Source organism: Eremomyces bilateralis (assembly GCF_010015585.1).
Source record: "Eremomyces bilateralis CBS 781.70 unplaced genomic scaffold P152scaffold_6, whole genome shotgun sequence".
Classification (NCBI taxonomy): domain Eukaryota; kingdom Fungi; phylum Ascomycota; class Dothideomycetes; order Eremomycetales; family Eremomycetaceae; genus Eremomyces; species Eremomyces bilateralis.
The window spans coordinates 1,279,250-1,305,974 of NW_022985072.1; the positions used below are offsets into that span (position 1 = coordinate 1,279,250).

Genomic DNA, 26,725 nt, shown 5'->3' on the forward strand with positions numbered 1-26,725 from the left:
GCTGTGGGATCACTCTTGGGATTTTCATGATTCGCTTCCCTCGGCCACGGCGGTAGTCTTGCAATGCTACCATCACGGCGGAAGAGGCGTGGCAATAGCCTGCAGAGACTGTTGTGACCACGGGGGGACTATTTTGTGAGTCTAAGAATTTGTAACTCAGAGAAAACAGTGGCACATGGTAATACTAATTGTCAAGAAAATGTCTAAACTGAGATTCGATTTTAGTGTGGAGGTAATGAAGACGTAGAAAATATTCCCAAAATGGATGTCAATATCCAGAAGACTGCCTAAATGCAATCACCAATCTAAGGTATCGTGGCCGTTCGGAATGCAAGCTGCACTCGCCCTAAGATTGGCGACTATCCTTTCACCTTTTCTGCCGGTTTTCATTTTGAGAATATCGTCCAGTTTGTCCAATTGCCCTGGAGTCTGTCCAGCCCGAACTTTCCATCTTTCTGTGCCTAGCGCTCGGTCGAGCTCATCAACAGGAGGTAATTGGACGTATATCCATCCATCCTCCCTCTCTTCAGCTGCGAAGGTGGAGATGTTCATATCATCATTTCCGCACTTTCCGGCCTCAGGCCCTGATAGTTCGAAGTTGCGTTTGTGGTGCGGACATGAAACCCAGAGCTTGTTGTCCCCTTCGCCAATAAGCCCATCAGACAACACGAATGCGCGTTTGTGTGGACACATTTGCTGAGTGGAGTAGTATTTGCCACGGACTTTGAAAATAGCAAGCTGAGTTCCTCCGCGCTTCACTTGTTGACTGTCACCGGTGGGAAGGTCTTGAAATTTTGAAGCCTCCACAAGCGGCTGCCAGGACAAGCTGCTCCACGCTATGTTGAAGTCGGCCTTGATGGATTCTTTCGGCCAGTTTGAAGGACGCTGTTGCCCGCGTTCTGTTATTGGTTCCACCCAGTCAACAGTTTCGTTAACGTTGGCGAACTGCTGGAACTGCTTCCGTCGCTCAGGGTTTTTGATCGTCTCGGTCCATTCACAGAAATAAGAGGAAACGAGCTCCTCCATTTGTCCCTCCAATTCAGCGCAGATCCCAAGCTTATCGTCTAGGATCACTTGGCGTAGGTATTGTATACCCCCTGGAAGTCCTTCAATCCATCTTGCAGTCCGTTGGAGGCGGTCCGCGGTACGAATATAGAAAGATAGGTACCGATCCAGGATGGGGAGCACGTCGTCAACGGGAACATCTTTGGCTAACAGTTCCGAGTGTCGGGGTTGAGCTCCTCCGTTTCCGCCAACAAAAATGTTGAATCCCTTCTCCGTTGCGACTAACCCAAAGTCCTTGTTCTGAGCCTCTGCACACTCTCGCACGCACCCAGAAACTGCTCCCTTAATTTTATGCGGTGCCCGAATGCTCTTGTAGCGGTTCTCGATGCGAATTGCCATACCGACGGAGTCTCCAATCCCAAATCTGCACCATGATGTGCCAACGCAGCTCTTCACCGTTCGCAACGCCTTAGCGTAGGCGTGTCCGCTCTCAAGTCCGCCCTCTTCGATCAATTCAGTCCAAATAGCAAGAAGATTCTGCTTTCGAGCGCCGAACATATCGATTCTTTGGCCTCCTGTAATTTTACAGTAGAGGTTGTACTTCTCCGCAACCCGAGCAATCACAGCCAGCTTCTTCGGGGTGATCTCGCCACCCGGAACCCGAGGAACAACAGAGAAGGTACCGTTTCGTTGGATATTAGCAAGAAATTTGTCGTTTGTTTCCTGAAGACCCTTTCGGCTAGGATCAAGAATATGCTTGTTGAACAGCGATGCCAGAATCGAAGCAATCGCTGGCTTGCAAACCTCACATCCAAGAGAACTTGGTGTGCCATATTCACTCATGATAGCTTCAAATGATTCAAGCCTCTTTACCATCACCGCGTAGAAGAGATCTGCTCGAGAATGCTTGAAATGAGGACAGAGGTGATTTTGGATTGCCTCACCACTCTCAGCCATGGTTTTGTTGACAATGGTTTGGACCAGAGGCAAGCACCCGCCGCAGCTTGTTCCAGCTTTGGTGCATGATTTTACATCGCCAATGCTCTTACATGAGCCCTCTCTGATGGCGGTAGTAATGTCCTTTTTGGTGACATTATTGCAAGAGCATATCTGTGCATCATCGGGCCTAGAGAAATAGTTAAAATGCTGCCACTGCTGGGGAAAGACTGGGGAGCGTACAGGGTATCGATCGCCTCATCGCCTCCTGGTTTGCCAATTATCAATTCCCCTGGAGGGGTGTCAAGCTGTTTGTGCTGCTTGGTGATAGCCAAGAGCTTTGCGTAGTCTTTTGCGTCGCCCATCATCATTCCGCCAAGTAAATATTTTCCGTCCAACGTAAACAGATACTTTTTGTAGATGTTTTCGAATGGATCATTGTAAGTCAGGGCCTTGACTTGATCTTTCCTATCTGATCCTGAAGATTTGTCGGGTAACCACTTCGGACCGAATTCATCTGCGAAGCAGTCTCCAAAGCTGGCAACTTCGATCCCCAAGAGCTTCAATTTGGTACTCATATCAGGCTCTGTGAAGGATTTTGGCTTTCGGTGGGTCATTCCTTCGGTCAAATTGAAGGCAAGGAGATCAGCCATCTCGTAGCCCGGGCCAACTAAGCCGTAGCACATGTTCTTCCAGTTCGCGCACTCGCCGATAGCATACACATCCTTTGCTGTGGTCTGTAGGTCGTCACCAACGCGGATGCCCCCTCGTTCGTGGCATTGGATGCCCGATTTCTTGGCCAAGTCGTCCCTAGCTCTGACCCCGATCTAGAAATACACATTAAATTCCGCGCCACAATGATAAGGCACCTAGACTTACCGCGAAACATACGCACGTGCCCTCGATTTCATCACCGTCCTTGAATTGGACTCCAGTCACGGTGCCGTCAATAGCCATGGTCAGCTTGCTGACCATCTTCCCTAGAACAACATCGACGCCTAAATTTTTCACCTGCTCAACCACCATCATTCCCGAGTCACTGTTTAGCTGGCGACCAAGCACATACGGCATCGCCTCAACCACCGTGACTTTCTCATACACCTCTAAATCCAACATTGCTTTTGCAGCCTCCAAGCCAAGAAGGCCTCCTCCAATTACAATTCCCTTCTGACCCTGACCTTTTTTCGCAGAGGAAAAAGAGATGAGGTTTTGAAGATCTTCAATGGTCCGATAGACAAAGACTCCCGTCGCGTTATACCCAGGTATAGCGCGTGGGAGAATGGCCGTAGAGCCAGTGGCTATGATCAACACATGATAGTCAACCTTGTCACCGCGGTTCGTTGTCACTCTCTTATTTTCTGTGTCGATATCTGTTGCAACGGTATGCAAATGATAATCGAGCGATCCGCTTGGCATCGATTTGTACTGGAAATGGTAAATGTCTGGAAATGGTCTTTGGTTTGGAACGTACCCATTCCTCTGACTTCATATACAGCCGTTCAATCTCTCGGTGTTGGAAATAGCTGGTAAGGCCCACCCGATTGTACGCTAGATGGGGCTCTTCTCCGATGGCGACCACGTCATATACTCTCCTCTTCGCGTCGAGCTTTAGAAGCTTTTCACTCCGGCGAGTGTTAGACGTAACCGCATAGTTGACTCTGGCTAACCTGGCAACAAACTAACATGAACGCAATTCCCACCATGCCAAGCCCAACTACCACAACCCGTTTCCTACTCTCCGACTCCAGAGGCACTTCACGAACGAGAGTCATTTCGTCCGCCTTTTGCAGGGCTAGGTCAAAAGCCAATCTTTGACAACTTTAAGACGAGAAGCAAATGAGGGGAGTAAAAACACAAAAAATTCGAAAGAGCTTGGAATTCTAACAAAAGGAGACACTTTATGGTAGAGAAGATGCCCTTCCTGCCTACTCACCGCATACCTGAAAGGTGCCTCATATGTGGACACATTAGAACATTAAAATTAAGCCTGCCAACACTAGAGATCGAGATGAAAGAGTTGTATCTCCAAGGAATTCATCGACTTTGGAAAGCAAACGTGGGTTTGATAAATATACGCTGGCCAATAGAAAGACAGTTTAGATGTGTGATCCTTATCGGGATGGTACAATATGATAGATAACGACTCCGAGGAAATGCTTGCAAATTCCAAAATACCAAAATGGTACCTCCGGCTACGCTGAGTATCATAATTCTATGACTCAATGTAAGGATTTCGAGGTCCTTTGGACCTTCTCCGGTATCGATCTGCCGCCTAATTTGAATGTTGGTAGAGTGCAGAATTGGGGGTGGCGTGTTACGAAAACAAATATGACGAGAGTCACGTGAAAAGACAACCCAATCTGCAAATGCGGCGCAGCACAATCAGCGACGATCAGTCAGTATCATCATAATCAAACCAGCCAGGACTGACCGAGACTGATACAACTGATCGTACTCGAGAACCACGCGGGTACTTAGCAGCAAGTAAAGACAATCTGGAGGGGGAGCAATATCCTCTATGTTTGGATCTGTGAGAGAAAGAATGAATTGAGCGTTGCAGTTGTACTACGGGTATCAGCATAATATGTTACGTAGTGCGACACTACTGCAGGGGTTTTTGCACTAACCTATTAGGGATTGATTTGTATGAAAGTACTGACTAATCACACTGTTTTCTCTCTGACGCTTTTACGCGTTATTCCTCTCATCTTCAATACCATATTATGGAGCCTTCAACACCACAGCGACGTCAACGACGCTCTGAATTAACTCGAGATGAGTGTATTCGAGTTCAAACCCTTCGATCGATCGGCTAGACCTATGCAAAGATCGCAGATGAGCTTAAAATCTCACAGCGACAGGTTCAATCGCTACAACACGAGATCATCCTACTCCATCAAAGAAGACCGGTCGCCATGCAACCCTCATAAACGAGCAGATCGACGAGCTCGTCGAATACGTCATTCACTCCCGTACGAGTCGTCTTATGTCCTATCTTCAACTCGCATCAGGTCCGTTCGCGCATTGGCACGTAGGCGAGTACGTAATCCGCGGAGCCCTTCGAAAGCGAGGCTTTAAAAGATGGCTCGCGCGAGCGAAACACCCTCTCTCAGCCGAAAACCGTGCGGATCGGCTTCAGTGGGCCCAAGATCACGTCAATTGGACGCTTGATCAGTGGAGGCTTATTCTCTGGACGGATGAGACCTGGGTCACTGGTGGTAGACATAAGCGACAATGGGTCACTCGTCGTACTGGTGAGGAGCTCGATCCTACCTGCGTTCTGGATACGATTCGACGTCGCAGGGGCTGGATGTTCTGGGGCTCATTCAACGGCTTCGAAAAAGGCCCCTGTTTATTTTGGGAGAAGGAATGGGAATCGATTAATCAAGAGAGTTACCGCGCTCGAATAGTTCCTCTAATCGAAGGCTGGATTCGAATGAATCCTAGCCTCCAGCCTATGCAGGACGGAGCCCCTAGGCATTCCGCTGGAGACACGTATCGCGAGCTATTCGACCGAGGAATCATCCCAATATTCTTGCCTGCGTACTCTCCAGATTTAAACCCAATTGAGGCTGTATGGAATTGGATGAAGGATTGGATTGAGACTCAATACGGTGACGTTCGGCTCTCATATGATCGTCTGCGTACGGCTGTAAAAGAGGCCTGGGAGGCTCTTCCAGCCGAGTTTCTACAGGACTTGCTTCAATCGATGCAGGAGCGATGTTGCGATGTGATTGAGGTTCAAGGCGGTCATACGAAATGGTAGCTTAGAGAGTAATTTCATTCGAATCGATCCCTAATGAGTTGGTGGATACACTCCTGCAGTGGCGTCGTACTGATATTACGCCTGAGACGGTAGTACATGGGGCCCACGGGGCGATTCAAATGAGCTCATTTGTGTAACGAGTTAAACTGCACATCTTTTGGATTGATACCTTTGGGAGAAGATATTGATGGCCTCTGGCTGGTCGTTTGTACAAGGATTTGGACTGCGGGCTTAGCGTCCGTCATGGACTGAGACAAGATGGAATTCGGTCCATCCGTCCCATTGACAGCTGCAGGGGTGTCAATCCCTTTCTAGCCGAGAAGCTTAAATTACCTACCGTACTCCGTAATCTGTGTGCTACAGAATTACTATTTATAGTTTAGCGCCATCGTATCGGGTATAGCTCCGTTTTCGGGCTTTCCGTTTTCTATCCTCACATCCCTCAAAAAGCATATACATACCCCTCTTCACTCCCGATAACCCTCTTCCATCTCCTCCACCCTTTCCACACTTCGGCTTCGCCTTTCCTCTTGCTTCGCCCCGTCTTAATTTCCCTCTTCTCAACACCCTCCCTGCAGGCGCCATCTACACCGGCTGAATTCCGGCCCCCCCGGGAATTGCAAGATGATCCAATGCCTTCGCTTACTCTCAAGATGAACGTAACATATCGGTGTTGCCAAGTCGGTCCAGAATGTCACAGAAAGACAGAAGTATTATCCGGGTCGTACGCTCAATGGGTGTCGGGTATTTCTTGATTGAAGAGTCCAATAAGACATTGCCGGTTCATAATTCAGCTGCAAGTGTTGTATCTTTGGCCAAGTGATAAACAGGCGTAGCTTCTCAAACTTCAAGAGGCAGGGACGGGACTGGGCGTCTAAGCAAAGTCTTTCCGCCTCTTTGAAACGCTGTTGAGCAAAAGTGCTTCCGCAAGAGACAGCTCGAGAAGTGCGCTGCCAGCCAAGGATGTTCCGCGCTGGATCTGGTGTGTGATCTCCGGGCGGAGGACATGCTCGGCGGATTTGGGTTCATCAAGTTCTCGAAGTGTATCAGCCAGGTCGCAGGTAAGATCTCGGAGATCTTTATCAAAGACAAGCTCTTTACACTTCTCTGCCATTTTGCGCGCCTTCTGAAGATGCACCAGGGATTCCGCAAACTCTCCTTGAAACCGCAAGATCCTCCCAAGTATCATTCCCTTGCGGAAGAGCACGACCTTCTTCCATTAGGGATATCCTCGGGAATGGATTCCAGGTTTTAGTGCGCTCTTCGCACCAGAGAGATCGTCATCCTGGATGCAGTGGCGCTTGATCAGAGGAGACGTTGAATGTGCTGACTCTCGGAAGAGGGAAGGGTATCAATCTCTGATGTTATGGTGCAAACCGAGAAGGATGAGTTGGTTATGGCTCGTATTTAGGAGGCGGAGGATCATGGTCCTGGACACTATCTGCATTGATTTTCGATTTTCCGACCGGCCCCAAGGCCACCAGGTTCGGAGTAGCCATGTTCGACGAGTCAGCTGCGATGCCGGCCAGTGCTGTAGACGAGCTTGTCGCACTGTGGTCGAAAGAGGGTGGCATCCCGTAGTGATCGACGAGCGAATAGCTGTCCGAAGCACCACTATTCGCGTCCTTGAGTTTTGCTTTGCGCCTTGGCTTGCAACAGCACTTCCAACACCATAAGATGGCAAGCAACAAGAAGAGTACACCGAGGACCAGGCCAGCGACATGCCCTCCGTTGACTCTGGAAGAACTCCAATATCCGAGGTGGCTAAAGAGCAAATTAGCAGCGACAACTTTAGGAATAAGCACGTCTTACGTTTGCAGAGTGATGTTGTTCTGATGTAGATAATCCAAAACAGCAGTGTCAGTACTCTGGTAACCAACTATCACACCGCTCGCCCAAACTCGGACAGCATGCAATCCATCATATTCGACGTTTCCCAATGAATACGATGTAGGTTTGACAGTCGGCCATCCCGGCGTCATGGTCCAGACATTTGCCACTGAAGTGGGAGTCGCTGAACATAACAAATAGTCGAGTGAGGGCCAGGTTGTCGTATAGTCGCGGAATGCACCACCCTTCACCGACGAAGTGATGCGGAGATTCGGCCTATATCCAGATGGACAGCAGAAATGTTGCGTGACGCTGCTGGTGGGCAATGGGGTCCGAAATATGTAATATTTCTCCCAGCCTGTATATGTTGCGGCATACGTGTAACCCGACGGGCAGATCCCTGGCGAGTAGTAGGCAACTTTTGAAGTATACCCTGTTTGAGAAAACAAGGGATCGGCTTTGAAGGGCCCAGTAGGTGTCGGTGTGATTGTAGTAAATCCGACAATCGAGGGAATGGGTGTTGGTGTTGGACCGGTAACAGTGCTGAATGCGATGAGAGCAGTTGTAACTGGCGACCCTGTGGGCTCGGCTCGATGAGACGGAAAGCAGTCGGCATCAGGACCTAAATCGGAATGGTAACCAATGAATAGGGCTCCGGTTTGGCCCAATTGGCCCCATTGTGTGGTCGTGGATAGGCAGCTAGCAGGTGGAGTCCAGAGAGTGGTAAGCGGGCCAAGGGGGACGAGATTGGTAGACATGATGAAAACGCGCTTTTGTCATAGATATGTCCGAGATGAAGAAGATATCGTTGCTCGGATGTCCTGCCAGGCTCTTATGAAAGCTAAATCCAGGGGTAACATGGTGATAGCGCTAGGGCCTTCTCAGGTCGCCCTTCTTTCCGGCCAATTTTATCTGGGAAGCAAGGGACTTCTGCTTTGGGGTGCCCGGAAGCGCCGGAGAATCCGGATAATTGTGGCGCAAATACGAGGCGTGTTTGTTGTTGTCGCAATACGAACGTCGTGGTGGAGGTATTAAATAGCTTGGCGTGCACTTGTTACGAATGTATGTATCCATGGCCCCATGACCGGTGTGGGTGCTCCCAGGCCAAATCTCAAACCCAGACCAAATCTCAAATTCTCAGTTCTTTCATCAATTCTACCTGTCACGGTCCTACTTTTCGTGCTTTGAGGCGTTAATAGATTGTTGCCTTATGGCCTGATATGAATGCCTCACGATACGATATGATGTGATGCCTCCGATGTGTTAGGGGTTATCACGTGGTGATTCACAATCCTGCTTTGTGTATATTATATCTCTCTCTCTGTTCTGGTTTCCCATTTCCCTTCTTCATCTTTCGTTTCCTCGAATACAAGCTGTTTTACGATAGTGATCCATATCCATGGTCCTCCAAAATAGCGCCGTGACAGGTCTATTACATCTGCTACTACTACTCAGGGATTGTCGCCCGGATTGCGACGCATTCCCAGAATTCACCCAGCTACCCCCATGTCGATAGGAACGCGTCGCGATCTAGAGGACCAACATGGGGGTAGCTGGGTGAACTCTGGGAATGCGTCGCGATCCGGGCGACAATCCCTGAGTAGTAGTAGTTAGTAGTACGTTAACTAACCTTGCATCACAGCGTTGACCGCTTAAATAGGAAACTGTCCGTTATGTTTCCTCGAAGGTGGAGCCCCTACCAGACTGGGTGAAGGACAGGAAGCTTGTACCTTTGGATCACCCATGGATCTCACCAATAGATCTCACCGAACCAGTCAGCCAGGAAATGCGGGAGCGGGTCCAATGGATGCAGCAGCATCCCGACTACTATATAGGGTGGAGGAACCTTCCTTAGGAGGAATTCAACCGATGGACCTAGAGATTTATCCGTGACGACCATCTTGACCGTCCGGATCAATTCTGGGGACTCTATATCTACAGGTAATAGGTCTAAGTCGGACAGACGTCAGTCCGTCTCCAGAATTCTTTTCACTAATGGGAGGCAGGACGGTGTATACACCTGGGTCAGAAGAGCTTTGTGACAGGGTTTTAGATCGTATTCGAGCGGCTGTGAAGGAAGATGTTTTCCATGATGTTACGGACAAGTGGAAACGAATCGGGATCTTTTCGGCACAGAGGGGAATTCCCTTTAACGAGGCCGCCTTTAACGAGGCCGAAGGGCATCCGGACGTTCCAGAGCGTTTAGACGATATGCCGAATCGACACATCTACGAACGCTTCCGCCTGGTGCCTATATCTGATGCTAATGCTTTTAACAATGCCTCTATTAACGACAGTAAAGAGCATGCGGCATCTATCACGTTTAATCCACGGCCCATTGAAGGGACTGAGGCTAAACCTTGGTCATGGAATATTTGCCTACTGGTCAACGAAGAGTCATTGGACAGTCTGACAGCGGCGCAGCCGAAGCATTGGAAACAAGCCAAACCAAGACACAGAAACGACGACAACCGTTGGGTTAAAGTAGTTGATGTTGGTTTTGACGAACCGTTCGTTGATCAAAATAATTTTGACCCTCCCTACCCTGCGTGGTTCAAAACCTATATCAGTTCTCTGGTGGAGTTGTGGGATATAAAGCATACTTTTACGCTTGAGGAATATTGCGTGGTGCCGGCAAAGGAGAAGGTAGTTTTCTTTTACAAATTTGAATTTGGAGCTGGTCTGTTGCGATGATCATAAGATGCGTAGCCAAATTGTATTTGAATGAACATTTGCCAACACGATCACCTTGGTTGTATTGACATTTGACAAAATAGTATTAATATGTTGATTTGGAAAATGCCTTGCTTATATAAAATATATTCTGCCGTGCCTCCACTGGATTGCATCTGTAGCGAGGCAAACAGGAAGATCTCCGATGTCGTCTCCGTCGGTTTTTCGTCGCAGAATGAGACTCTCGAGACAAGGTCCCCAATTACATTGTACTATTGTAGAGATCGTCGACTCTTCAAATTTCGGAGGTATGACGGTGAAGCTCAATATCAAATAAACACTGCATTAGGCATCGGGAAACTGTCAGCCTTATGAACCAATACTGAGAGATCAGCCGAGTGAGGATAGGTGGCGGTTTGTTTCTATCAAGGATCATGGCTCGTAGCGTCGGCTACGCTATGTTGTTTGTGGCTAGTGGTAACTAGTCCTGCGAATCCGTTTCTAATGATTCCGTACTCCGCAATTAGCGTAACTAGTTAATATTTAAACTATAAAGTTGGTTGGAATCTCCAGCCTCCACCATTCATGACTTCCGGATATTAACATTCCAGTTCCACCAACCTTCTCCCGACTCAAAGGATCTCGGACCCCCAAGCTAACTTGCGTTCAATCGCACGAGATCTTGGGTGTTCGATTCCAATCGAATCGCATGCTGTCCGTCCGTGGGCTAAGCGGGTTCTTGTCTCAAGCCGTGGCATGTACCCGTCAAATCGTCCTACCACCCAGTAAAACTCAGACATCTCCATCCTCCTCTCGAAGAATCCGTCGCTGGACGTCGACTCTGGTCCCGGCACCTCAAAATGGCGATGGCGGATACGAAGAATCGCGGCTAAACCCCCCGCCGGAGTCATACGCGTTAACCCCATTCCAAGACAAATGCTCCATCCTCCTGCATGCCGGCGGCGGCGGGCACGGGTGCATCTCCTTCCTACGCGAGAAGTTCATACCCGAGGGCCCGCCCAATGGCGGTGATGGCGGCAGCGGTGGCAGCATCTTCATCCAGGCGGTCCGAGGCGAGACGTCGTTGCATAAGATCGCACGAAAACGACAATACAAGGCCGGGCGCGGGAAGAACGGGCAGGGGAAGGCACGGGGCGGTCAGCGCGGGGACGACCTGCTCATCACCGTGCCGGTAGGGACGGTGATTCGCGAGATGTGGCGACATGACCCGATGGACGAGGCAGAACACGTCTGGTACCGGTTGAAGCATGCGGAGGGCGACGAGAAGACGAAGCAGCGGCGGGAGAAATGGCTGGTCTATCCCGGGATGCCGACGTCTGTTTTCGCAACCGCGGAATTCCCCGAGCTGCCGCCGGTGACCAAGTCGTCCTTGGTGATGATGCAACCACCGGCACCCATTCGGCTGGATCTGGACGAGCATATGGAGACACCGATGCTGTTGGCGGCGGGGGCATCTGGGGGTGTGGGCAACCCGCATTTCACATCGCCCGACTTTCCACGGCCGAAGTTCGCGACAAAAGGGGGCGACGGTATGCGACTTCTTCTCCAGCTGGAGCTCAAGTTGTTGGCAGATGTTGGGCTCGTGGGACTTCCGAACGCGGGGAAGAGCACCCTCCTCCGAGCACTCAGCAACAGCCGCGCAAGAGTGGGCAGTTGGGCTTTCACGACGCTACAACCGAACATCGGAACCGTCATTCTGGATGACTTGAAAGGCAAACCCACGGCGCCCAACCTTACCAAGGGGGGAAATGTCCGAACACGCTTCACGATCGCCGATATACCTGGGCTGGTTGAAGATGCACACCTAGACAAAGGCCTGGGGCTCGACTTCCTGCGTCATGTCGAACGCTCTGCCGTTCTCGCCTTCACCATCGACCTATCTGCCGGCGACGCAGTCCAAGCGCTCAAGTCGCTCTGGGTTGAAGTGGGCGAGTACGACATGCGGAACGATGCGGATTTCAATACCGAAACCGAAGAACGACACGAGCAATGGCGTCCGTCTGTATCAGATTTAAGTTTCGATGGCGAGGGAGTCCCATCCTTCGAGGAAGAGCTGCCGGCTTTACCTCTCCCTCCGGTCTCATCCAAACCATGGTTCGTGGTAGCCACGAAGGCGGATTTGCCAGGCACGGAAGACAATTATCAGCGGCTACAGGAGTATCTGGCGGCGCTCACGAGAGGGGACGTGAAGCACCCAAGCAGACGGCAGAATGCATGGAGAAGACGTCCAGTTGCCGTTCCGATTAGCGGCATTCGAGGAGAGGGTATCGATCGTATACCAGAGGTTGTACTAGACTTGCTAGATAGTTAATAGAAGCATCCCTACTCACTCGAGCAAGTAACATTTTCCCAAACACGATTCTCGTGCTGCTGGCATCCCTGATGAATGAGGCGGATCAAGGTAATCCAGCTGCCGATACAGACCATATGTGCACAACGCGTCCAACACGCGACAGTTCGTGCGGATCAGTTGCCTGGACAAGCCGCCGCATATAAAATCCACTTTCGTCTCGCATTCAAGATGGAGCCCGTCAATCGCACAGAAACAGTGACTCCGGCACCCGCAATCATCCACGATCCTCCCTCCCTACCCGCATCTCCAAATCCAAAACGAGTCAAATCAACAGACCGCCATTCAGCTACTCAACCAGGTAAGAATCCTCCCCCTATAGCCGTGAGTTCTTTCGGAACTCAGGCATCATGTTTTGAATACATTTTATCAATTGGAATCACTAACCCAATGCTAGGCCCTGCCAACTCAAGCGGTACTGCGACACCAACGCCTCTCACCGCACCGATACATCTCGACCTCTACCCCCATCATCACACCATGGCCGCCACTCCCGCCGAGATCACAGCATCCTGTCCTCCGCTGCAGGTGCAGCTTCTCTCAGACAAAGCACGCGCCCCGACACGAGGCAGTGCCTTCGCCGCTGGCTACGACATTTATGGGTACGTCTTCTCTCAATTGGCACCGAAATATCAAACAACAATAACAATAGACTAACGTCTCCAGTGCCCAAAACTCTATCATCCCCGCCCGCGGCAAAGCCATCATCGAAACTGACATCGCCATCGCCGTCCCCGCCGGCACCTATGGCCGCGTCGCCCCGCGCTCCGGCCTCGCGGTGAAGCACAGCATCGACGTCGGCGCGGGGGTGATCGACGCCGACTACCGCGGGCCGCTGAAGATCCTGCTGTTCAATTTCTCAGACGTAGACTTTGAGGTCAAGGAGGGCGATCGGTTGGCGCAGTTGGTGGTAGAAAGGATCGTGACACCGGAGGTGGTGGTGGTGGGGGAGTTAGAGAAGACGGTGAGGGGGGTAGGTGGGTTTGGGAGTACCGGGGGGTTTGGGGGGAATGGCCCGGCGGCGGCGTAGGTGGGCTTAGCTTTTTAGTATGACATGCCTTTTCGGTTTTGGAAGGAGTATCTGGGGACGGCGAAGGAAGTCTAGGTGCTTCGAGCATATATAGATCAAAGGAGTACATGGGTATGAGTTTATCATCGTCCTTCCTCTCTCGGAGGCTCTCCAACCCCTCAGCTCCAAACAACCTCGGTGTTGATTGCCCACAATCCAATACGATTACACGCCAAGTTTCATAGCCTCTATTTCCTCCATTTCCACAGCCCTCGCTTTGAACTTCTCCAAGTGGGGTGGGTTTCTCAAATCCTCCTGGTTCCGGATCAACCTCACTTCACTCGCCTTCATCTTCGCCAAATGCCTTTCCTTGTCTGCTTTTCCTTCTTCCCGAATCCCCTGTTCTCTATTGATACCCTGATCCCATGCTGCCATCTCTACTTCCATCGTTTCATACGTCTTCGCCAACACTGCTTGCATACTCGCAAGCACTTTCTCAGTAGATTTCGCCAACGGCAACTCCGTCGCCGGTACCTCATCCGGCGATTGCCAACGCGCGGTATTCGTGATCGCCGGCTCGGCGTGCGCAACCGCTTCCCGCAGCCGTGCCACGGTGAGCGCGGCGAACATGTCGCCGGTGCCCGAGAAAAAACACGGGATCGCGGGGATGTCGATCCGGAAGAGACGGGGGGTGTGGTCCGATTTGGCGGTGGAGCCGACGATGGTCATGGTTGAGGAAACGGTAGAGGGGGGCGGGGTGTGAGAGGGGGTGGTTCGTGCGGATGTCAACGTGGATAAGTCGCCATCCTTCAGGCGGAGAGAGGTGATGATGATATGCGGGATTTGGTACTCTCGGTGGAGTTTTTCGACAGCTTGGGTGAGATCGCTTATGGAATTGATGGTGGACTCGGAGAGAAGTCTATATGGTTAGACTTGGACGTCTAGACGGGAGATGTGAGACATACTCGACTTCAAACTGGTTCGGGAGTATCAGGTCTGCTTCGCGTAGCAGTGACCGATAGACGGGTACTTCATCTTCTGGGATGTACAACCTGCCTTCATCGCCCATCACCGGGTCCATCACTCCTTCAGTTAACCTCAGCACCAGGTCGACGCAGGTTCAATACGTACCCCAGAAAAAGGACCCAGGATTCATCATCGAGCGTAACCGGAGTTCTCGTCCGATCTTCCCGACGGTCGCTACTCCCTCGGCACTAGGAATATATCCCGACAGCAAGACATCGAAATCATCGAGGTGGGATTGCTTGAGGCCTTCAAACAGCTCTGCTATTTGCTCTGCGGAGGTTTTGGTTCCCTTGATTTGCTTGTATGCGGTATGATTGCCTATAGCGAAGACGCCGTTAGATCTATCCCCGGCACATCGTGGAGACGGATACTTGCTGTAGTGGACGGTATTAATCGCGGAGACTTCGCAGCCGAGTAGCTGGAGAACGAAAGTGGCCATGGTATTTCCAACGTAGCTGAGAACGACATTGTCAGAGCCGTTACGAATGGCAATTGGTATTTGAGTTCTCACCCATAGGTGACCTGCAAACTGTTAATATACCGAAGCGGATATATACTTTCGGCGCTGTCTTACATGGCTAGCGATAGCCAGGACCTTGGTCTCCGGCACCAGTGTCAGGGCGGACATCGTCTATTTACTTTCAGGTCTATGACCCGTTAATCTATCAGGAGTATGTATAACAAATTCCAAAGGCCAGCATTAAAAATATTAAGGGAAATATCACCTCGCCGAACCTGGGAAGTCGATGAGTCGAATAGCACTTACCATCTTTGTCACACTTCCATCGAACAGAAAAACGAAGGGTTCGGGCCGAGCCGATCGGCCGATGCTGGGATTCTCGGTCCACCTGCCGAGAGTGTGGTCCGAAATATCACGGGTAGAGAGAGGAAGTTCTTGAGGGATTTCCACCAATACAGTAATAGAGTTAAGTCTCAGCATGTGTATACTTAGTAGCCAGTGAATGGCTAGGACAGCAGAGATAGCCATCAGGCGAACTCCTGCTACACGTTTCCACCAATTTAGGACCGATGGTCATTGAAACTACTAACTCCTATAGCCTCAAGCCCCTACAAGATGGCAGAAATATATCTCATCAGTCTAGTTTAAGGAAATACTGTATACCAATGCACCCAACTCCACCCATCACGCTTCGATAGGTCTCAGTCTGAAGTCGCTTCCAAATCGTCAATCATCAGAGAGTGTATGCTACTCCGATGCTTAATGGCACGCAACCGACTTCGTCGATGAAGAGCTGGCAAAAGCCATATAGCCAAGAAATGCGCCCACCGCAACAGCTAGCATCACCCAGCCATTGTATGTCATGAAGAGAAGCCTGAACGGTCAGCTCGACCCATCCCGTAGGACATTGCCATTCCCACTTACATTATGAAGAACGAGTAGAACACTTGCACGGCATAAAATAACCCTTTGACCAACTTCGCTTTCTTCTCTTCTTGCACAACCGATCTTCCTAGCCACGGGAATGAGCGCGGTTCGTTATCAGGATCGCCTTCGGAGAGGAACAACTGTCTCAGCACGGGGCGTCCTAAAGAATACGAGGGGGGTCGCGGTTCTCGAGAAGTGCTCAAAGGCAGTGTCGAGCGGTGTCCACTCACTATGTAAAGCCTCTATCCGCCGCTCCGATCGTGCCTCATATCTCCTCGCGAGCTCTCGGACAAGCTCATAGCCTGCGGTGAGCAGGATGACGCCGACGAGGGCGCCGATTAGGGAAGCGGTGTTGTGGACGCGCCAGCTTTTGAAGATTATGCAGAGGTTGTTTGTGTCCCATGTGAACAGCATCTATATTATGGATTGTCAAAGGTGGCGGGGGAGACAAACAAAGCGGGGGCTTACATTCATGCTGCACATGGGCGAGTCATGTCCCTTGTGTCCGTGGTCCATTTTGAAATTTATGAGGTCGTCGGATTGTCAAGATGCAGTAACAGAAGGTAGTAGAGCAGGAAACTAATGTATTTAGTAGTGGTATGGTTTGGAGCTGGTTAAGGGATCATTCGAGATGCATGTTGTGATCGGACGACCGATGAGGCGGACGAGACGAGTCAGACGTGAGACGACAGTGATGATGGTGCACGGACCTCGTATATCAAGCTTCTCCTCCCTAAGTTCTATCTCCCTCTCTAACTTGACTTCTTTGAAGCACTTTTCGTGGATGTACGATTATGTACACAGATCTATTGCTGCTGGCAAGTTTTGTAAGGGGTTCACAAATTGGGCTTGTCACATGACACATCGATTCTAATATTATGTCCACTTTCCACAGTCCTCCCAGGTATCTAAGTCTGTCCCTACCACCTACTATTAGTACAACAGAAGTCCCTGGTCGAATTGACCTAGAAGGAGGTAGCCAAATGAGTGAGATATGTCAACATACGAAAAAGCAAAAGCTTGTCCACCTCGGTAGTGACCCTGAAACCCAAACGAAGGTTTACGAATTATTTTTCTATGGCACTCTGGAGAAATACTCAAGGCACTAATTCAGGACCGATTTTGTTATGTGATGCTAGCCCCTGGAATCGAAACCGCGTACACAGGATTCGAACCCACGTACACATTTTACAAGAGAAACCCGGCCTGCGTGTCGAAACTTGAGAACATGATGCGAAACTGATGCACCACACTCCAAAGCCACCCACATACAACTGGATTGGTAGATTGGGGGATATAAATCGAAACTGCTTTTGCCCTGGATTCATATGTCTCCTAGTCACCGAGTTCACCTTCCTATCTGCAATTTGTTTGTTTATCAGTCATCATCTGTTGACTTGGCCTCGTTATCCATGTCTAGATGTCTAACTGCAGTATTTACTTTTGCGCAACCATCTCACAAGCGTATACATGGTGTCCTCTATTCTACTGTCCTTTTCTATCATCCTAGTTCCGACATCGACTAGAACAAGTCAGCAAGTGAGCGTCCTCCGTCCTCTCTCGGTATCTGGATTTTTCTGGTGGTTTTCATGAATGTTTCACATGCTATCTTCTCATCACTCTTATTATGTCTAGTTCAGTCGACCGAATAGCTACTCGTTAGTATTTAATAAGGGCCTACCTCGCTCCTTCCCGTCAACCAACCATACAGTAGTGGCGCCGTAACGTCAGGCACGATCACATTTCCTATTGATGCTCACGTTTAGTTTACTCTCAAGATACCTATACTTGCTCTCAATTGCCATAACAGTGTAATGCATGCACCGCCACTGTAGTCAATATTGATATATTCAAACAGTACCCAAAGTCCCTACTATTTACCTTGATTCATCCCCGTCCACGCGATGTATGAATTCGACGCTTGCTATGAATCTCTAGGGCAAGACCACCGCGGCGTCGAAGAGCTTGTCGCCTTGTCATGTGACGTTAGAGAACCCGATCACTCTTCATATCGACAAGATCGCTTCCGCCTCGTCTTTCGACTTAGCGATAATCGTTGCTTATTCCTGTCCTCACGCCCCTATATTCACCGGAATGATGATACGTTACGTCCCCTGCGACTAGTACTCGACTGTAACGCGGGAACGTCGCCCGATGTATATAGTCACCGGCTGCTAGGCGGGTGCGCCTCGCCATTGATCCCTCATTCGGTCTGGAGACGAACTACTGTTAGTCGAATCGTGTCCTTCATCAAGACGCAAGTGCTGTGGTTTACCGTCCATATGAGATAGACACGACTGGACGGTTATTCCTGTAAGCATGGATATTAAGCCAACCGTTAACCCGCACCTAATAGGAATTCAGGTTCTCGATCATCCGTCAATTGACATATGAAGCCGTAGTATGCTTCCCGGAGGGAAGGGAAATGACATTGGCCAAGTTCAAGAACTTCTTTTCCCGAAAGTTTCATGAGGATGGGATTCATCAACACGGTCCTCTGGGCAGCGGCATTTTCGAAAAGTCTACTAGGATTGGCATTTTCGAAAGAGAGACGCCGATTTGTACATGCGGTGATGAAAACGGACAACCTGTGAAAGCCGAGAATTGGTCCCCGTCCATGGTGGTTGGGATGCCCGAACACCCAAATTCCCAACTGTGGCCATTCTTGCGCTCACGCTTGCCAATATCCGCCGTCACGTCGGAACCTAAACAGCAGAAACAAGAAAGCGCTTTAGACGTTGGCGAAAACAATGAGCAGAGTCCACGCTTGCCAACACTCGCCACCAGGTCGAAACCTAAATGGAAGAGACGAGGGAGTGCTTTAGACGCTGGCGATGACAATACGGAGAAGCCACGCGTGCTCCGATCTACATCTCGAGTGTGATAGTGTCACCGTCTTTATTACAAACAAGTAAGATATCACACTACCAACCCATGCATTATTTTGGGTGTATTAGACTGGCCGCCTTTGTGTTCGCCCTGACCTTTCAAAGTCATTGGGACTTAGCACGGTTCTTCTTCCAGCAAACCTGACGATCTCCTACTGTCCAAATCGAACTCGCGAAATATTATTATCATTACTTCCAATGTCTCGCCTCTACTTCCAGTGTCTTACCTCTAATTCCAATGACCTACCTCTAACTGCCAGTGTCTTCCCTCTGAACTCTCCCTTACTTGTGTAGCAACCAAAGGTTGTAATAAGACAGTAGTATGCCCCTCTATCAACCGCAGCGTGCATGCCCCTATATATCCCACTGAGCCGACTGATCCCACCGTCCATTTCTTGTTCACCATCAAACTACCTTAGCACCATGGACATCCACTCCTCATCCAATCTCGACTACCTGCACAACCCCTGCCTCGTCAAGGATATCTTCATCGCCTGCTACGACGCAACCCCCCGTTTTACTCGAAATCTCCTATCCCCACAAGCTCCCCTCCCGCAACCTGTTCGTCCTCATCCTACATCTCAGAGAGGGTGCGCTGATCCGGCTTGTTCTTCTCCCAAAGGGCCCCTGTGGCCCTTCCGGTGTGATCCAAGGGATGCGCGTCGAAGAAATCGAGACGTTGAGCTCTGGCACGGGGGCGCCGCGCCGAGTGTGTATCGGCCCTCCGTCTCGCTTTTATCCTTCATGGCTCGGTCATATGGCCGCCTGCTGGGGCCGATTGTCGTGAGCGTTGGGATTATCATCGGAAGAATCTGGTGGGTGAACGAGACGCGGGGTGATTATGGGTTGAGTGGCTACTACGGTCGAAGCAGGATGTATGCGAGTCGGATATATTGACGTCACGTCCTCGGAGGTTTTTGCTGACTTTGTTAGATACCCGACCTTGAACGCATTGAACGCTGGAATAATTCTGATGGCTGAGTCGAACGATCCCTCCTCATTCCTATCTAAGAAGTACGGCTCGGAAGTCGTTACTCCATGGCCGCGAGCGGAGTAAGATTCGGTAATATCCAGACTACGGAGATTTCCACACTATGGAGTGCCGCCCATCGATCAATTGACGGGGACACATAGAGTGCAGTTATGCAGAATGAAATGCCATTGATATGCGACTCTAACATGATCCTATCCCACATGTGTAATCCTACGCCGCCTCTATCACATACATACGACCGGGTATTCGCCGCTTACACACGTCCCCGCGAATGAATTACACACCGTAGCGAGCTCCGTCATCCTACCGTAACGTCCTCCATCGCCTAATGCTACTCATGGCTTCGAACTGGAAACGGTCCCAATACCCTGAAAACGATATGTATGATTCAGTTCCGTCTACGCGAAATAGCTCTTCCACAACACGCCTTCCAAATCCGCCAGCTGCTCCGGCTCGAACGCCTATAAAACCCCGTTAGTTCCAATTCCCAAAGTGCAATATCGCAACGAAAAAAAAAGAAAGAGATGAAAACAAGTAAGGGAAAAAACTCACCTTAACATCCACATGCCACGTATCCTGCCGTGTCTTTTTAAAATCCGCCAAAATCCCCTTCACGCTCTTCCCCACCGTCCCTCCATCTCCACTCGCCTTCGTTGCCAACGTCGCCAACACTTCCGGCAACCACCCCGGCGGCGGACTATGGTACGGAAACGCCTGCACCAGCGCCCCCAAACCCAACACCGCCGCGTGCCGCCCGATGGTCGTCTGCGCCTGCGCGGGCGTCGGCGTCCCGGGGACCCTCCGCTTCGGCAGCGGATTCGCGGCGAGCATCTCGGAGAAGCGGGCCTTGAGGGTTTTCACGACGGCGTCGCGCTTGGCGATTGGGGAGCAGCGGATCATGCCGGAGAGGGTGGTCGAGGCGCCGAGGCGGACTTCGTATTGAGGGTCGCGGAGCATAGCGGAGACACTATCGAAGAGGGTTTGCTGGTGGGCGGGGGACATGAGGAAGAGTTCGCGGTAGAAGAGGACTTGGATATTGATAAGGATGCGAAGACGCTGGTGCCAGGAGGAGGCGGTGTTGCCGATGGAGATGAGGGAGGCGATGAAGGGGCCGTCTTCGCCCGCGCGGTGGGGGACGTTGGCGATTTGCTTGTAGACGTGGTATGCGAGGGATTGGAGCTCTTGATCTTCTTTGATGTCCATCATGTGGAGGAGCTCGACCGTCAGCTGCGTGGGGATGAACGGGATCAATTCCGTGCACTCGAACGACGTGAGTGCCGAGTCCAGCCACAGAAGCACCGTCTTGCCGCCTTGCGTGTACGACGACGGCGACTGTTGTCCCGGTTGGCGCTCTGCCCGCCACTTTTGCAGGCGCTCGAAGATGTCGTTCATGGTTGCCGTGAACTCCTCGGTGGGCTTATATGGCTGTAACCCAATTGACCCCGCCTCTTTCTGCGCGTTCACTAACGCCGTCACATTAGGATACGACTCATGATACCGCGTCCGATAGATCGTCGCTAGCGTCTGCCCCATCGCCTCGCGGACACCCTTATATGGATGATCCAGATGTGCCAAGAAATCTTCGAGGATCGGCTTCTCCAGCTGGAAATGCCACCCTGTCTCCAGAATGCACTGTTGCAGCGCCTGAATCTTCGAGCTCTCCTTGAACGCTGCGTTCGACGACATGTCCAGCTTGAAGCTCGCCAACCAGTCCACCAGCGGCCACGCCCGACGCGGATCCTTCGACTGGAATGCCACGTGCAGGAACGTCTGCCAGTACGACGACGTCTCGGGCGACAGCCCGTCGCGCAGGATGCCGCGCACGATCGGGAACGCGTACTCCCAGATCTCCACCTTCTGCTCCTTGGGTAGGTAGTCCGCGCATGAGATCAGTCCGCCCATGATCTCCGCAGTCGCGCGATGCTGGTGCTTGTCGCTGCCGTCGCCGAACACCGTGCCGCTAAGCTCCTGGATATCCGCAAATGTTGCAGTCGTGAGACCCGCGAACACGAGCTCGAACGCCGCGGACAGGGTGTACGCGGACGACACGCGGAACCGGTCGCTGTGCGGATCGCGCGGCTCCTGCTTGATGTATGAGAAGTACGTCGAGAACCACACCCGATCGAGATGCTTCGCGATCGTCTTCCGTACCTTATCCTCCACGTCGTCGAACTCCAGCGCCGGGCGATCGGGCAGAAACCCGGTGATCTCCTTCTCCCAGACGAGCCACCCGCAATGGTCCCAATCGATGTAGAAATTCACGTCCGGCTGCGCGAACCGCTTCAGGAAGCTCTCCGTCCAGTGCGGATCCGACGAGTTCGTCGGCGCCTGCACCATATCCGGCACGTCCTCTTTTAGGAGTAGCCAGTTCTTGTAGCTGTGCTTCGCCACTGCCCGTGTCTGCACGAGCCCGAACAGCGCTAGCAGCGCCCCGGAATATAGCGACCGCAGGCTCGGATGCTGGTCGACGGCGCCCTTCGCCAGCATCTCGATGAGCGGCTCGCTCGCGATGAACTCGAACCGCATGCCGAGATTGATCACGATGGCGGCCGCGCGGGACGCTTTCTTCCAGTGCGCCGTCTTCGCGACCTCGAGCAACTCGGCCGCGAGCTTCGCTTTGCGCCCTTCGATCTTTTGCCGCTTACCCGCGATCTTGTCGCCGCGCCGCTGGATCTTCACCGTCATGCGCTCGACGTGTTGCTCGTCCGCGTCCGTGGTCGTCAGCAGATCCTTCACGATATCCGCGTCGACGATGACCATGCGATCGGTGGGCTTCCCCATGTCCATGATGGGGAACGCGGCGTTCGCGGCGAGTTTCTGCACGGACGGCTTGTCGACGCCGGTGACCTCGACAAAGCACTTGATGAGCCGCGGGGTGAAGCGCCAGTCTTTACTGATGGTCTTAGCGAGGGAGCCGAATAAGAGGGAGTAGATGACGCCCTTGATGCGCGGGTAGTCTTGCGCGGCGATGGCCGTTTCGAGGGTGTCGAGGAGCGGAGGGACGACGAGGGGACGGGATCCGATGACGCATTTGACGGCGTTTTCGTTGGCGGATTGGGCGGTGCGGCGGATGTCGGTGTAGAGGGAGACACTGGACTTGGCGAGATCGAGGAGGAGCATCTCGTCGAGCTTGGTACGGAGGCGGGGGTTGGCGTTGTGTCTCAGTCGTTGGAGGTGGTAGACGTTTGCTCGTCTTGCTAGCAGCGGCCTGGGATATTCCTTCCGTATTCCACTGAACTTGAACGGCAGGATATCTGCCGAGTAGAGCCTCGACACACGATCCAGGACATGAGCCGACCTCTCGATGCCAACATCGACGAACCACGACTTGTAAGCCGTGTACAACGCATTGAAGCAAGCCACATCATCCTCCTGTTTCTCCGAAAGGAACACATGGACCCGATGCAGTGTCTCACCGACATCCCTTCGGAGCTGGTGGATCAGTTTATACTGGTCTCCCTCCCGGTCAAGCGAGTATCCCGTTTCATACTGAAACGTCGGCTTCACCTCCTCATCTTCCGCCTCACCCAAGTTCGCCTCGGTCTCATTCGCATCGCTTTCCGGCTCCTCCGCTGCGGGATCTTTCATGACGATGTCGGTTGACCCATTCGGTAAGTCCGTGTCGCCATGTCCGGCCTCAATCTCATGGATCTCATGCGCCGGATCGAAGAGGACCGAAATTCCCGACAAAATCAACCGCAGAAGCACTAGATGGCGCGACACCTCGTCGCTCCAATCTTTCCCCGTGCCATCCCGTTTTGTCGGCGGATTCTCGCTCGTCAACGCCGTCAACGACTTCAGCGCATGCCGCGTCTCGTTCTGAAACACCTCGATCGCGAACTCGATCTCCGCCGCCTTCGGCACGTGCCAGCTGATCTGCATGTTCTGCTTATCGGGAAGCTTCCCCCAATCGGCGGGCGTCAACCCGCGCTCTAACTCCGCCTTCTCGTAGATCGAGAAATCGATCGTGTAGGTCACCGTCAAGTTGAGCAGCAGATGGTGCACGAAATTCGAGATGTGGACTGTCGGAATCCCTTTGCAGGATTTCTGCATGTGTTCCGCGATCCCGATCAGCTCGTCCTTCCATTTCAGCACGCTGTCTCCCACGTGCACCACGCACATGCTTAATAGACTGATATTCCAGACGAGCGCGCGGTCGCGGGGGAGGACCTCGGATCCCGTGGTACGGGTGGAGCCAGCGCCGTTGTCATCGATCTCGGTGCGGATGCCGGCGATGAGGGTGGGGAGGAGGCGGTCGAGGGCCTTTTTGGGGTTGATTTTGACGAGGGCATTGCAGATGAACGCCATGGCGTCGCGGGCTTGGTGGATGACGTGGTTGCTGACGAACTGGGCGATCTTGTTCAGCGCGATGTCGTAGAGCTCGGGGGAGAGAGTTGCGAGGAGCGGGGTGAAGGTCGCCGGAAGGGTGTTGACGACGCTCTCCTCTGGCGATCCGCTCTTAACTCGGGATGAGTCTGGTAGATTCTCAAGGAGGGTGAAGACTCGGCCGATGAATTGCATGACGAACTCCGCGAGTCCCATCGTAGAAGACCGGAGGATCGCTTCCTCTTGTTCCGGCGTCATCTCCTTCTCATAGTCGATCTCGATATCCCCGCCTTCTTTTTCCAGTCTTTGTAGCTGTTCTTGAACCCACAACACCGCGGTACCTTCCGAATCCTCGGTCGAATACGCTGAATTCTCCTCGCCGTTCGGAATATTTTCATCCGTGTGGGGCTTCTCTTTCGTCAGGTCGCAGAGTGGAATGCAGTAGCTCACATTTTGGATGTAGGCCAGCGTCTGCAACGTCTTCTCCAAATCGTTCGGATCGATACCGGGGAGACAGAGCCCTAATAGGGACATGACATGGCACCGATATCCTCGCGTGCGCGCCATGACCTTCGCGAGCATCTGGAGCGCTCGGATGGACGAAATCGTGCGATGGACCTCGACCAACCCCTGCAGGGCCGGGTAGATCCTCTGGAGCGCGCCGGGGATGATTAGATTGGGTTCGAGGTACGCGAGGCTCTGCAAGCTCGACAGCGCGTACGAGATTGCGGCATGGCTCTTCGAGAAGATGGTCATGAACGTCACCTCCCGCAGACACAGGACGAAGCGCCGCTTCACCTCGTCGGTCAGCCGGCGGCCTTCCGGGACTTCCATCTCGCCGCTGTGCTCGCGGTTCCAGCGCATGACGAAGAAGTCGGTCAGGTAGTATACAAGCTGTGAAAGCGAGCGCGTCCAGCTCCCGGAATTGGAGGGGTGGAAATACGTTTCCACCGCTTCGATCAGTCCTTCCAAATTCGACAATATCGATCGCTCGTTATCCAGGCACGCTGGGGAGAGGGACATCACGATCCATCGAGCGATGTTATGCGTGATGGGATGCTTTCGAGGATCCCGCTCTAGGAGCGCCGCCAACCCCGACGTGTTATCCACATGTGAGCTATACGGCGACGAGGACTGGACGAGTGGGATCTCCAGCAGCCGCAAGATGGCCGTGAAGATCAGGTTCGATTGGTCTTCGGTGTAGATGCCATGCTGCGACCAGGGAAGATGCTCGGTGATCAGACAATCCCTCGCGAGGCGGGAGAGCAGGTCCAAGAAATGCATGTCGAACACCCGCGACCGGTTCACGAGCGACCAGAGATGGAAGAACGTCGGCATGTAATGCTGCGGCTGGAGATCCGGCCGATCTTTCGGGCCCGGGGTGGTGGGAAACAGCAGATTTAGGAGGCCGACGACGGTGAAGGCGCCCTCGGTGAAGGAGGTGGTGAAGTGCGGGAGGAACTCCTCGAGCATGGCGGGGATCTCGCGCGGGTCGAAGTAGAGTTGGGCAAAGGTGCACATCTTGTTGAGGGTGCGGACATTGCGGCGGATGGCGCCGCTGGACGAGCCACCGGTGCTATTGGGGAGGACGAAGATTTTGAGCTCCTTGAAGAGGGGACGCCAGTCAAGGGTGAGGTCTTTTCCGTTACGGAGGTAGTGTTTTCGTCTGGACGGATGGTCAGTCAGTTTGGGCGCTGGCAAGGCTGAGCGATAGGATGTCAACATACTTTGTCAGAGTCATAAATGTGCCCGCGAATCTCTCCGCCGTCAACACTTCCAACCCCGGAGCCAGTGCCAGCTCATAATATAACCTCACCAACTTCACCCTCGTGTCTCGCGGCAAGTCGAACTTCAACGACAGCCATCCTCGCAGCTCCCTCGTCCAATGGGTCGCACCAGGGGCGAAATCCCCTGCCGACACAGCGACATACAGATGCTCGACGATGGTGTTCAAGTTCTGCTCGTGTTCCTTGGTCGTCTCGGTCGGATAGGGAAGATGCTTGAAGTACGGAAACGTCCGTGGTCGCGATCGGCTCTCCTTGGGGCGATCGAGGCCGTTGGGAACGTTCGATGCATCGTGCGGGTTGCCTCCGGGGGAGGTGGCACGTGAGATGTCGGAGTTTAAGCCTATGCCAGAGTATGTGCTCACCAACTGAGCTATTCTATCTGCTCCTGCCATGGTCTGCCGTTGTCGTGGACCTCACTCAACTGCGGAGCTGTCGGGGGAGTGGTGTGTGTGTAGGCAGAACAGCTCGGACTGCATGAGAGAGTCCGGAGATGTGGACAAGAGTATGGATTGAATGGGGGAATCCGGATCGGATGGTGAGGGAAGAGGTATTGATTGGATTCCAGAAAGAAGAGAGGAAGGAGCGATCAGGCTTTGAGACGGTGAGATGGTGGGTTGGATGCAGTGTGATCAATGGTAGCAGTAATCACAACAGCAGCAGGTGCATGTGTCGTTCGTTACTGCAGTGTACGCTGGACTGCGGTGCTTCAAGTGCAAGGGGAAAGAGC

At 52.3% G+C, this 26,725-nt stretch overlaps 9 protein-coding genes across 9 annotated transcripts; 3 read left to right on the forward strand and 6 right to left on the reverse strand.

Moving 5' to 3' along the window:
• Nucleotides 1-263: 263 nt before the first annotated feature.
• On the reverse strand, nucleotides 264-3,783 carry P152DRAFT_433709 (nitrite reductase NiiA). The gene is given in 5 exon segments (XM_033677468.1): nucleotides 264-2,131; nucleotides 2,185-2,768; nucleotides 2,821-3,366; nucleotides 3,413-3,597; nucleotides 3,617-3,783. 5 exon segments carry the CDS (start codon nucleotides 3,711-3,713, stop codon nucleotides 298-300), a joined length of 3,246 nt encoding a protein of 1,081 aa, XP_033535650.1. The 5' UTR covers nucleotides 3,714-3,783; the 3' UTR covers nucleotides 264-297.
• A 2,798-nt stretch (nucleotides 3,784-6,581) lies between these two features.
• P152DRAFT_472793 (uncharacterized protein) lies at nucleotides 6,582-6,991 on the reverse strand (the record flags this gene model as incomplete). The annotated part of the gene is made up of 2 exons (XM_033681180.1): nucleotides 6,582-6,917; nucleotides 6,977-6,991. The coding sequence occupies 2 exons, from the start codon at nucleotides 6,989-6,991 to the stop codon at nucleotides 6,582-6,584; spliced, it is 351 nt and encodes a 116-aa protein (XP_033535651.1).
• A 458-nt stretch (nucleotides 6,992-7,449) lies between these two features.
• Nucleotides 7,450-8,537, reverse strand: P152DRAFT_301790 (uncharacterized protein). The gene has a single exon (XM_033675088.1). It carries the CDS (start codon nucleotides 8,293-8,295, stop codon nucleotides 7,516-7,518), a length of 780 nt encoding a protein of 259 aa, XP_033535652.1. The 5' UTR covers nucleotides 8,296-8,537; the 3' UTR covers nucleotides 7,450-7,515.
• Nucleotides 8,538-10,773: 2,236 nt separating this feature from the next.
• On the forward strand, nucleotides 10,774-12,574 carry P152DRAFT_457390 (GTP-binding protein-like protein Obg). Its single transcript, XM_033679215.1, has one exon. It carries the CDS (start codon nucleotides 10,920-10,922, stop codon nucleotides 12,540-12,542), a length of 1,623 nt encoding a protein of 540 aa, XP_033535653.1. The 5' UTR covers nucleotides 10,774-10,919; the 3' UTR covers nucleotides 12,543-12,574.
• A 402-nt stretch (nucleotides 12,575-12,976) lies between these two features.
• On the forward strand, nucleotides 12,977-13,611 carry P152DRAFT_433715 (dUTP diphosphatase; the record flags this gene model as incomplete). Its single annotated transcript, XM_033677469.1, has 2 exons — nucleotides 12,977-13,183; nucleotides 13,248-13,611. The coding sequence occupies exons 1-2, from the start codon at nucleotides 13,062-13,064 to the stop codon at nucleotides 13,609-13,611; spliced, it is 486 nt and encodes a 161-aa protein (XP_033535654.1). The 5' UTR covers nucleotides 12,977-13,061.
• Nucleotides 13,612-13,683: 72 nt separating this feature from the next.
• Nucleotides 13,684-15,355, reverse strand: P152DRAFT_457391 (putative pyridoxal kinase). The gene is made up of 6 exons (XM_033679216.1): nucleotides 15,191-15,355; nucleotides 15,128-15,138; nucleotides 14,992-15,071; nucleotides 14,722-14,934; nucleotides 14,556-14,673; nucleotides 13,684-14,509 (listed from the first exon to the last, which is right to left on the reverse strand). Exons 1-6 carry the CDS (start codon nucleotides 15,242-15,244, stop codon nucleotides 13,816-13,818), a joined length of 1,170 nt encoding a protein of 389 aa, XP_033535655.1. The 5' UTR covers nucleotides 15,245-15,355; the 3' UTR covers nucleotides 13,684-13,815.
• Nucleotides 15,356-15,835: 480 nt separating this feature from the next.
• Nucleotides 15,836-16,519, reverse strand: P152DRAFT_393757 (Ctr copper transporter; the record flags this gene model as incomplete). Its single annotated transcript, XM_033676217.1, has 4 exons — nucleotides 15,836-15,950; nucleotides 16,001-16,147; nucleotides 16,230-16,417; nucleotides 16,472-16,519. 4 exons carry the CDS (start codon nucleotides 16,517-16,519, stop codon nucleotides 15,836-15,838), a joined length of 498 nt encoding a protein of 165 aa, XP_033535656.1.
• A 2,795-nt stretch (nucleotides 16,520-19,314) lies between these two features.
• On the forward strand, nucleotides 19,315-19,948 carry P152DRAFT_472798 (uncharacterized protein; the record flags this gene model as incomplete). Its single annotated transcript, XM_033681181.1, has 2 exons — nucleotides 19,315-19,766; nucleotides 19,825-19,948. The coding sequence occupies 2 exons, from the start codon at nucleotides 19,315-19,317 to the stop codon at nucleotides 19,946-19,948; spliced, it is 576 nt and encodes a 191-aa protein (XP_033535657.1).
• Nucleotides 19,949-20,185: 237 nt separating this feature from the next.
• On the reverse strand, nucleotides 20,186-26,510 carry P152DRAFT_301936 (uncharacterized protein). Its single transcript, XM_033675089.1, has 3 exons — nucleotides 25,939-26,510; nucleotides 20,438-25,877; nucleotides 20,186-20,346 (listed from the first exon to the last, which is right to left on the reverse strand). Exons 1-3 carry the CDS (start codon nucleotides 26,388-26,390, stop codon nucleotides 20,284-20,286), a joined length of 5,955 nt encoding a protein of 1,984 aa, XP_033535658.1. The 5' UTR covers nucleotides 26,391-26,510; the 3' UTR covers nucleotides 20,186-20,283.
• Nucleotides 26,511-26,725: the final 215 nt, after the last annotated feature.

Excerpts from the sequence above, each read along its gene's own strand:
- P152DRAFT_457390 (XM_033679215.1), top strand. The coding sequence starts at position 10,920 with ATGCTGTCCGTCCGTGGGCTAAGCGGGTTCTTGTCTCAAGCCGTGGCA.
- P152DRAFT_301936 (XM_033675089.1), bottom strand. The coding sequence starts at position 26,390 with ATGGCAGGAGCAGATAGAATAGCTCAGTTGGTGAGCACATACTCTGGC. Across the intron at positions 25,878-25,938 it reads ACATTTATGACTCTGACAAA|ACGAAAACACTACCTCCGTA; the intron begins GTATGTTGACAT and ends CCATCCGTCCAG. Across the intron at positions 20,347-20,437 it reads CGTGGCATGTGGATGTTAAG|GCGTTCGAGCCGGAGCAGCT; the intron begins GTGAGTTTTTTC and ends GGGGTTTTATAG.
- P152DRAFT_301790 (XM_033675088.1), bottom strand. The coding sequence starts at position 8,295 with ATGTCTACCAATCTCGTCCCCCTTGGCCCGCTTACCACTCTCTGGACT.
- P152DRAFT_433709 (XM_033677468.1), bottom strand. The coding sequence starts at position 3,713 with ATGACTCTCGTTCGTGAAGTGCCTCTGGAGTCGGAGAGTAGGAAACGG. Across the intron at positions 3,367-3,412 it reads ATATGAAGTCAGAGGAATGG|TACAAATCGATGCCAAGCGG; the intron begins GTACGTTCCAAA and ends TACCATTTCCAG. Across the intron at positions 2,132-2,184 it reads GATGAGGCGATCGATACCCT|GCCCGATGATGCACAGATAT; the intron begins GTACGCTCCCCA and ends CTATTTCTCTAG.
- P152DRAFT_457391 (XM_033679216.1), bottom strand. The coding sequence starts at position 15,244 with ATGTCCGCCCTGACACTGGTGCCGGAGACCAAGGTCCTGGCTATCGCT. Across the intron at positions 14,674-14,721 it reads TCCTGGGTCCTTTTTCTGGG|TGATGGACCCGGTGATGGGC; the intron begins GTACGTATTGAA and ends TAACTGAAGGAG. Across the intron at positions 14,510-14,555 it reads CCGAACCAGTTTGAAGTCGA|ACTTCTCTCCGAGTCCACCA; the intron begins GTATGTCTCACA and ends CTAACCATATAG.